General features: G+C 41.2%; 1 protein-coding gene and 1 long non-coding RNA gene across 2 annotated transcripts; one reads left to right on the top strand and one right to left on the bottom strand.

Moving 5' to 3' along the window:
• Positions 1-1,347: 1,347 nt before the first annotated feature.
• LOC131887305 (MAP kinase-activated protein kinase 2-like) lies at positions 1,348-9,233 on the bottom strand (the record flags this gene model as incomplete). Its single annotated transcript, XM_059235879.1, is given in 8 exon segments — positions 1,348-2,012; positions 2,841-3,051; positions 4,208-4,283; positions 4,349-4,447; positions 5,313-5,420; positions 5,573-5,631; positions 6,641-6,923; positions 9,203-9,233. Coding segments are annotated over 8 exon segments (1,095 nt in total). The 3' UTR covers positions 1,348-1,772.
• LOC131887306 (uncharacterized) lies at positions 8,364-9,352 on the top strand. The gene is made up of 2 exons (XR_009374025.1): positions 8,364-8,801; positions 8,935-9,352. It is a non-coding gene; the product is annotated as an uncharacterized LOC131887306 (long non-coding RNA).
• The last annotated feature ends 854 nt before the right edge of the window (positions 9,353-10,206 follow it).

The following is a 10,206-nucleotide window of genomic DNA, read 5'->3' as shown; positions in this document are numbered from 1 at the left end:
TGCAGGCCTTGTCGATCCAGTAGCATCTTTCAAGTCAGACTTGGACAATTTTTCAAGTAGCATTCTAGATCAACCCTACATTCCAGGACTAGCTTGGTCTGCCAATTCAAATTTGTTGTGGATCAAATATCATATGAAGATTAAAAGGTAAAAAATGAACGAATGGCAACCTTTCATTTTGATAGTTTTGGAGATTACATCTCCTTTAGCGGTTAGAAAAGCCCGTGAAAAACAAACCCAAAAAAATTATTCAGACAAAACTGAGCAAGTCATAAAATTCACATTTTTTCCTAGAATTGACCAGAATGCTTGAAAAGTATTCACAAATATTGTTTTTTTTGCTGAAACGGCTGAAATTGCATAATAAATTGCAGAAAAAGGTCAAATTTTGCGCTTAAACTTGCAAAATGTGTAGAAAAATCTTGGATATTCAAGTTTTTTTTTGCAAAATTTGCAGAATGGAAGTTTTTGCCGGCCCTACTCTTAACTCTGTAGTCCTTCAATGACGTGCTCCTCCTGCTCCAGCCCTGAAAAAAGTCATTGTTCTTCGGTTACCGCGTTTAAATGCTGACAAAGAGGAAGCACGTTTGCTGGTCTTTAAAAAAATCAACAGTTTGAACTTAGCGATCTTTTCAAACACCTTTGCGATATTCAAAGTGAGATTGATGGGTGTTTCATATTATTTCAATGGCAACGAGGATAAAGTGGAAAAATTGATCAAATATTTGAAAAATTAGTTTGCGGGTCATTGTTTTTTGTAAAGAAAAGCAAACTTTTGTAAATAATACAGATACAAAATTTGCTAAATACAAATTCTCAGAATTATCGCATTTTTGGCATTGCTACATGTACTCGATTATTCAACTGTTCCGCATTATATGTATCCATCGCGCCAAATGTAAAAAACTAAAAATGTTGGTGTGTTAAAATGTGAGTGCATCAAGTGAAAATTTGATAAGGGCAAAAGGGGGCAGCTCAAAGGCATGAACCCCAAATATGCAATCCAAATACTGGTTTCGACTCTTTTGTCTCAGCCGGGGTGGTTTGATTGTATTGTTCGATATTTCATACGCGTTTCCCCGAGACCTTTACAATGCTCTAAAATGATAATTGATTGTTACCTAACCTCTGGGTCCTTTTTCAGAACATAAATGTACTGTTGCAACTACCTGATCCGGTGTCCCCTTTAGAAGCTTAATTATGGGCTTGCTTGCCTCAGGATGAATTTTGAGAGAACATTTCTGCTGATACAATCGTTCTGAATATTGTTCGGTGTGCGTTTGAGGCTGGAACAACTTTCTTGAAAACTAGATGGTTCCTATCAATCATGAACTTAGCATAAGTGTGTGATGGTTGTACAAGACGAACTTTTTTTTTATTCTTCGAAAAATTCACAATTTCTCAGTTTTAAGTGATGCACATTTCGCACAATTCTCTATCATAATAACTGGACCATACTTGAACAAACTAATTCCAGGCCTCTTCTTGCGATTATTGTTTATATCTATCTATATAAGTATGACACTCTCGTCACAAACCAGTTGACCGTTGATGTTTTTCATTCCAACTTCTTCTTGCTCGTCGTCGTTGATTGACATCATGCCCAACATAAGTGGGATTAGAACTTCTCAAAAGTACTTCTAGAATGTAGTCATGTATGCACGTATGTATGTATGTATGGGTATAGAGATGATGCGCAGTGTGATGATGTGTAAGTGTTAATATAATCGATTAATTCGAGATTGAAACATCGACGTCGTCAGCTCTTCGAACTATTCTGTGGACATTTGCTCCTTAATGGGAGGAATATTGGCGTCTTGCTTGTTTCTCCTCTTCTTGGCCAAGGACGAGTTCGACGTGGTCGGGTTCTTGACCGTGAATCCGGACTCGTTATCCACCCGCATCTCCTTGAGAGCTAAGCTCATTTCTTGTTGAACATCAGGCCATTGCTCATTTTCCTCTTTCAACACTTGCGAGGTTAACAAAGGAGTCTGAGGAACTGCTGTGTATTGCTGCAACAAGAAAAATAACCTTTTCAAATAGGGTCCGTGTTATCCAGGGTCTATCAAATGCGAGCCCTTTGTTTGAAACGAGGAGATTCACATTCCTCGGAAACAGTGCTTAAGGAGCTCTTCATTAAGGATACCAATAAACTGGGAAACGAGCAGCATCAAATACATCTCCCTAGGCGATCTAATCTTAGAAATCAATTTTCCACTACACCACCCTTCACTAATCTACCCTTCGAACTAGTGAGAAGATCGGGAAACCCACGTAAGAAGCGACGTAAAACTATGTTGTGACGTCATTCTAAACAAGAAGTGCAGACAACTGCGTGCACATATAGAGAACCAGTCGTGTGGACTTGATCCCGAATTCCTCATCCAAGGTATTAATATTCATACGGGATTTTTTTTTTTTGATTGGAACTGTGCACAAAGCTGCATTTTCATGGTTGCAACGAAAAATGTGGAGTCCAAGGGTTCCAGATCTGTCATCTACGAATCCCCTTAAGAATGCGAGCTTCTTTCTCTCCTATAAATATCGAAAAGTGGCAACATATTTCATTTCCTTAGAAAATACGGAAAAAAGTTCGAGAAGTATCTTTCAGAAAAGAAAACGTAAACAATAAAATCAACTAAATGGTCAATTTTCTCAGAGCGACCTTGATATTTTAGGATTTCTTATCTCTCCATTTTTTTCATTCATATCTCTACCCAGATATACATTCATACCTCAGGAGTTTTTTATCATCTATCAAATTTGTCGCTAAGCCAGAGTTTGCCAAAATAGAAAACCTGTCCTAGAGATGAAAGAAAATATTTGTTTCCCTGTCTTACCGCAATCCACTTGTTCTTAATGACCTCGTCGATAGAAAGTCGCTCTTGCGGATCCGTTTTGAGCATTCCCCGAATGAGATCCTTGGCATCTTGGGAGACATTCGCCCACTCTGGCTTTGGAAACTCATACTGACCACTTCGAATGCGCTTCTTCATACCAGGGGAAATGGCTAAACCGTGATTGCTGTAGAAAGGAGGGAAGCCACACAGCCTAAAAGGAACATTTCGCGATTGAAAAGACTGCTCGAAAATAAAAGATTGGAAATGACGATTAATCCGGTGTGTTTTTCATTATTTTGGTTTGATCTCAACCTGCTCAAATTAGAGATGGTTTTGAAATCTGACCTGATCTGATGTGGTTTTGATTTCGTCTGGTGTTGATGAAATAGTTGCCGGTTTTAATAGGTTTTTAAATGACTCTTGACGAGCTAACGCGTCTACAAGTGACGGAACCTCATATCGTATTGTTTTATTATCAGGGATCTCGTGTGTCATGGTGAGACACTACAGTTTCTGCTTGACCAAAATTTTCTGAGTTTCCCTATTATATATATATATGGGATGTAGAAACTTTTTGCTCACTTTTGTGTGTACATTCGATTGAATTCTTTTGGCGAAAGCTCCTTGTACTTGAAAAGAGGTCATTGATAAGAAAAACAACATTTTAAGCTCTGGAAGGCATTATGGGATATCGATGAGCTTGCATATGCGATCATATTGATTATTGGGGAACCTTTTGGAGAGGGTCGTATTTCAGGGGACTTGTTCGAAACAATGCTTCTTTCAAGCTTATCTTGATCCCCATAACTCAACGTAATAAATCATATCAAGCTATCTCAATAGTTTGAGTCTCTTGGGCAAATCATATCATCTGTCAACAAAGGCCTGTCAATTACATCTTCCCTGGACCTCAAAACAACTCTGGTCTAGTTCATACATGATGTACTTAGTACTCCCTAACGAGTGGCTTTGACACTTCATTAGTAAGTAGGGACTTGTCAAAAAGTGCCCTTGAAATCTATTATAGTAATTACTGGAAATAGCATGCCACGTAAGGTACTTCAGTTGCGAATAAACGTGCTCTCCAAACTTTCCATATTTTCAGAAGGCTCTTGAATTTCGTTGAGGAGTTATGAATTTTTTTGGTTCGCGAGATGTAAATTAGATTCAATGATTTCTATTTTCTCAATATGCCTCTTGATTTGTCTTATACAATTTCAATCAATGGGAAGGCACAAAAATCGTCTTACTCCAATAGCAAGTTTCTTTTGGAGGCTTCTTTCATTCGATCTGCAATTGCAGCACGCTCAAAAGAGTTTCACGCAAAAGGTTTTACTTCGCTAATTAATAAAGCAAAAATAACTTACAAAATGTACATAATGACTCCAAGCGACCAAATATCGCAACATTTGTCGTATTTCTCGGGTCCAAGCACTTCAGGAGCTAAAAACAAAAAGAACAAGAACTTTCAGAGCACACCTGATATACACAGTTAAATCAAATCTTACCAACGTAGTAAGGTGTGTAACATGGCGTCTGGAGAGTATCGCGGCTCAGAGTTTCTTTGGCAAACCCGAAGTCTGTCAATTTTAAGATCCCGAAATTGCCTAAATGGAAATTAGAGTTGGTTAGAGGACTCGTTTCTGACTTCAACGTACTTAGGAGTTCGTGAGCGGCCAGCTTCCTTGACGACAGTTCAAGTTTCAACATTTCCACGTGCTTTTAGACGGACACAAGTAATCAAAATTGGATCTAGACGCAATCAACACGTTATAGCAAAATCTGACCGCTTCAGCGAAAACTGACCCTAGGGGCGTTTGTAAATCTTTTGGAATTAGTGAGTTTTAAGCTAGGAATGCCAGAGAAAAACATATCTTATACAATAAACAATTCAAGGTTAGAGATTAGTGTCCATGTTACAAGAAGGGGTAGCCTTAATGACCAGGAACTTTAAAACTGGATGCCCTATCTAACCGAAGGGCACGTTTTCAGCTTCAAGAGTTGCTCTTTTGATTAGTCTTATTATATTGATCTGGGCAAATACAGAATCGTTAGCTTTAAATCGAAGTTCGTAGAAAGATGAAACATACTGCTTTGAAGTAAGGTGGACATGTTTGCCTAGAATTAATTGGGATTGACGTAGGTGAGAACACCCTATGAATGGCTGGAATCACACGAAAGCAGATTAAACTCATATCGCGGGTGTCAATTTTGAAGAAATAAAGTACAGGGGTTAATCGATTTTAATCGAGGGTTAACGGTACCTGTACAAGAAAGTGAGTAATTGGAGTGGAACCTTTGGCCACTCTTGAACAAAACTCCACTGTCTCTTAAACACCAATTTGAGAAAACTTGCAGTTTGTTCTTGACACTTTGGAACTCTTCCATCCCCTACTCAAACTAGCTCAACTTGAAAAACTACGCTCGCGTTTTTCGCTCCGCACGAATTGTAAGGATCCCTTTTTATCTCACCTTTACTTGAGTAGAGAAGATTTTCCGGCTTCAAATCTCGATGAGCGATATTCAGGTCATGAAGGTATTTGACAGCAATACAGATATCCTTCATGAGCTCGGCGGCCTCTATAAGAAACAACATGAACCAAAGATAAGAACTCGCCGATACTTCGTTCAACCGCATTGATTATTGGCAAACAAATATTTGGGTCAAAATACAATGATTCACTATATGTATTAAGCCAGATCATAAGGTTCGAATCAAAGAATCAAATTACCTCTTTCATTGAAAGCTTGCTTTTCTTGGATTCGTTGGAACAACTCGCCTCCTTCCATGCTGAAAAATAATGGAACCTATACTTGAAGTAAATATCATTCGTTAAAGCTCTAAGAACAGATAAACGAGACGTTAAAACAGCGCCTGGTTACTTTAAGGAACTTGTATTTCAAGTTCTCCCATTTAATTCCAGAAAAGTCTAGATAAGTATCCAATTGAGCCACTTTTATTCACGCCTCGTCCCGGGTTACTTGTTTGATAAAAATGAAGTTCGTTTCAATGCCAATTTTTCCATGATGAAAAGAGCTTTTCTTTTGTACTGATTCTGTCTTCGAATTGACGTCTCAGAGATCAAGTCCACTCACAGCTAGCTGTAACTTTAGTTTAAACCTATAAATTATTAAAGTTTAGCAAGAACAATGCTAACGTAAACGGTTCTTCACAATAACCCTGTCCTATTACCACTAACTGTAACAATGAGAATCAAAAATATTGATTTTAAATAATTTTGAAATCAATAATCCAACAAACTAAGAAGAGTTTGTTTATGTTACTCTAATGCATTATAGAGACAGATCCCCAAATGTTTCCATTTGTCTTCTTCGACATTGGCAATATACCCATAAACAATACGACACACGTTCGCACCAAGACAGCCGAGGGTTAAAAAACCACCAGACCCTAAGAGAGTGTCTAATTCAGATGTATTTTGGTAATGGTTCGTTGGGGAAATTCTACAGATTCAAGGATTAAGCAAGGACTTGCGATTGGTGTTAAAACTGAAGTAATTACTTAAATTAGAAAGCTGGCAACTAGTGCTGGGGCGTGCCCGTCAAAAGTCGAACTCGTTCGAGTAGTCCTGATTTTTTTCAACTTTTTGCCAGACTCGAGTCTTTTACTCGAGACAGGTCTAGCTAAAGTCCGTACTCGTATTCTTACTAAAAGACTCGTGTACGGCCAATTTCTCTAAAAGGCTCGAGTGCACTCGCACTCGCGTTCGGACTCGCCCCAGCACTACTGACAAGTAAACTCTACTCAAGGATTAGAGAACAAAACAATATATACTTACCATTCCATCACAACCAGAAGGCATTTTTGGCCATTGTAAGTGTTTTCGTAGACATCTTTGATCTGTACAATGTGCTTGCAGTTACTGGCTCTCCAATGAAGATCAATTTCCCTTCGGGCCTTGGAGTTGTCCTTCAGCACTTTCAAAGCATATTTGTTTCCCGATTTCTTTTCCGTGCACTCAACCACTTTTCCGTTGATGCCCAGACCAAGGACATTGGTACTGATCGAGTAGTCTTCGGTCAATGGCGATGATTTCATCTGAAGGTGGTTCCTGGTTTGGCCTACAACCGACATTAGAAGCTTATTAATGGTCTGGAAGCCCCTGATGGCAGTGGACGTCATTGTGGAGGATGGCATGTGGGTAGCCGCAGAATTGGGTTTTAACCAAGCGATTGAGGCGAAGGGAAAATTGTGTACTTGAAAGACGGACGGACCACTTTGAGAGGCACACACAACAACTGTTTCTTTCACGGCGGTGTGAGTAATACTAGCACACAAAAGTCAGTCAAATACCCACTTGACGAAGGGCCAGAGCCCATGGTGTAAAAGCGCTCCAAAGTCCGCTCTTAGTAGGTCGTTCAATCGCTCTCTTTTTACTCTGCGAACGCCGAGTTCGGCGGAAATAATGAAGTGTGGTCCCAACGAATATGGAACAATGGAACTCTCTTGATTTGACAACCAGCTAAACGCACTCCCACCGCTGAGTTTCCAAGATGTAGAAGAGGCAAGCAGGGAAGTATACAATCAAAGGTCGACAAACTTCGAGCTCACGTGGGCTCTTGCTTCTTACTTACTGTCCAGACGGAGTTCACTATACAAAAAGGGCACTTGTGAGTCACGACCCGACGAAGTGCTATAAATGAGCAATCATACAAGTTCAAGTGGGATGACACTAAAGGCAGTTCTTTGGAAATTACACATGAGGTAAGTAACTTGCAATCAAGCACTCACAGGTCTGAATCAGTCTAGGAACTTTCAAACACTGCTAAACAAGGCTTGAGAAGAAGCCTCAACATGAGGGAGAAAGAGGGGCAAAGAGCTATGACGAAGCAAAGATAAGCAGAATCTCTGAAGGCTCATCATCCAGAACACAATCCTAGAGATGAATCGGTAATGGCACCGAGGAGCACAGACAGACAAATAATCACTCCCAACAGATTCTGACACAGAAATGTCCAGAGTCAGTAGGTTTAGAACTGGAACTTCAGTCATGTACGTACACCCTTCGTCCACTAATCTTGGGATTTATGCCTATCAGACACACCACTTCATCCCCCAGAAAACGATGCTTGACAACAAAATCTGTGTAGTACACCAAAAATGCCTTCGAGCTAAGCGCTCTCACACATCTGAGTCCACAATGACCTGTTGTGCGGGTACCTGTGAACCTTGCATCTCTGTTTAGGTGGAAGAAGAGGGGCGAGAACGTTCGAGGACTTCTCGGTCCATCAAACGGGCATACATACCCTAAGTAGGTAAGCCGGCATCTGAGGATGCCTTCCACAGGGGCTGGCCAAGAGCACTAGTTTTCGTGGTGGGTCTCACTATACGTAGAGAGATACGAAAGGAAAAGGCAACACACACACGCACACACGCACCTCGCTTTGGGTGAACGGATATAAACAAGTCATTTGAGCACGGACAATCCGTCGTTCATATTAATTAACGTTCATCATAATGCTTGTCCCTGGGGAAATAGATCCAATGTAAACAACATTACGCTCTTTTGAACCGATTTGCCCACTTGTCGAAAATTTAGGTGATGGACAACGAATCTCGGTGGGTGCGGTGAGAGTACGTTTATCTCGCATCTTATCACCCCCGGTTATGCAGGGTGAAGGAGCGAATGGGATGACGCGCTAATCGACTAAAGCACGATGAAGTGGGGATTATTGTACCCCTCTATATCCACCAGCTAGCTTATCGTGATTTTTAACAACGCCATGGATTACATTCGGCGTGCCTCCCACTAGTCTCCAATTTTGGCTTTGAAGCCAATCAGTTGACACATCAAAAGTTTCTATTCAAACGAAAGGGAAAGATCAGCACAAAGAGATCATTTCCGGCCTAGATAGGATGGTTCTCGTATCGCGTTGGATTCCAACGAAGGTGAAACCATTCGGAGCTGGTTGAGCATCACGTTCATAAACGTATGTAAGGTAACCATGTGTGGAAGTTTGCATGAGCCACCAAGCAGGACAGGAATTTCATGGAGTCATACTTATTTCTAACCGGTCTCCTCGCGTTTACTATCAGTGGCCATGCCTGACTTACTGTCATTTAATCTTTAAGATCCTCCTTTGGCTCTGCCAACCGGATTCCGTTCTTGGGATCGGCCGAATAACCAATCAATGGTATCACACCAAGTCGTACTGGGCGAAAGACAGTATAGTATGGGCAGTACTCAAACACTCAGTGGACCTACTTCTCGGGTCTTTGATCTTTCAGGAGTAATCCACAGACGGAAAGACAGACAGACGGACAGACGGACAGACGGGCCTTGCATTCTATCTCAACTATTGGATGGGGTGATGCCGATGTCTTACAATGTCTTACTCACCTCCCATGGTAGAGTCCATAATGACGACCGAGAGAGGATTCTCAAGCCTAAAGGTGTCTTGACCCGTCCGGGTTATCAAGGCTAAAGGCCGAAGTGAAGTGGAGAGCACACGCCCACCACGATTGGCCAGAATCACGATCCACGAGTAGACGGTGTGTCAGCCCAATCCATGGAGTCTGCGGTCATGGAACACAAGGTCAGCCGGTCACAAAGTCGGGTGGGCGATTTCCTTGCGATATTCCCGGAAGAAAAGGAATCGATGGATGGATGGATGGATGGATGGATGGATGGAGGCTTGGAGGACCCCCGAATCTTGAGGTGGATGCAAAACAGGGTGCCTGATGAAAAAGCATCAGAGCCAAGAAATCGAACAACGGCCCTCTCGGGTTTGGCGTTTTTGGTCGATCTTTGTGGAAATATTCGTCCAGGAAGAGAAGAAAGTGATTGCCGATCATAGGCCTACGGAGTGATCAATTTGTGTGTGATAGATATGCTTAGGGAAGGGGTAGCACGCTTGACGCTGGCGAGGTAGGAAAATAACATGAAGTTTATGGATGCCAATTTCGATGTCATTGTTAGTTCAACTATGATTTACTGAGGCTCATGAGACTCTCGACGAGGCGCTAAGGGTTTGACGCGGAATGAGTTCCATACAGAGGCTATCAGGTTATGAATGGTCCATTTTCGTTACCCTGGCCTCATTTTCCGACACGATGCAGGGTGACGAAGCTCATCTTGAGATTGAGGTGAAAGAAAAATCTGTCTGAGCTAACCAAACATTTTTTGGCCGATTTTTCCCAAACATTGGCATGTTATACTCAATAATGTATAGATGAATGGCTTTGAGTGTGCCATATTTTAGAGAAGTGCGCTTTCAAGAAATATTAGGCGCATTGAAAAAGATGAGATGAAGATCTCATATTCGATTCCGAGGGGAGAACTCGTGGCAAATTGATACATCTTTGAACGTCCGAACAAATGCGGGTTCAAAGAAATTGACGCTT

The sequence above is a fragment of the Tigriopus californicus genome, chromosome 9, assembly GCF_007210705.1.
Source record: "Tigriopus californicus strain San Diego chromosome 9, Tcal_SD_v2.1, whole genome shotgun sequence".
Lineage (NCBI taxonomy): Eukaryota > Metazoa > Arthropoda > Copepoda > Harpacticoida > Harpacticidae > Tigriopus > Tigriopus californicus.
This window is presented reverse-complemented; position numbering and strand designations above follow the sequence as displayed.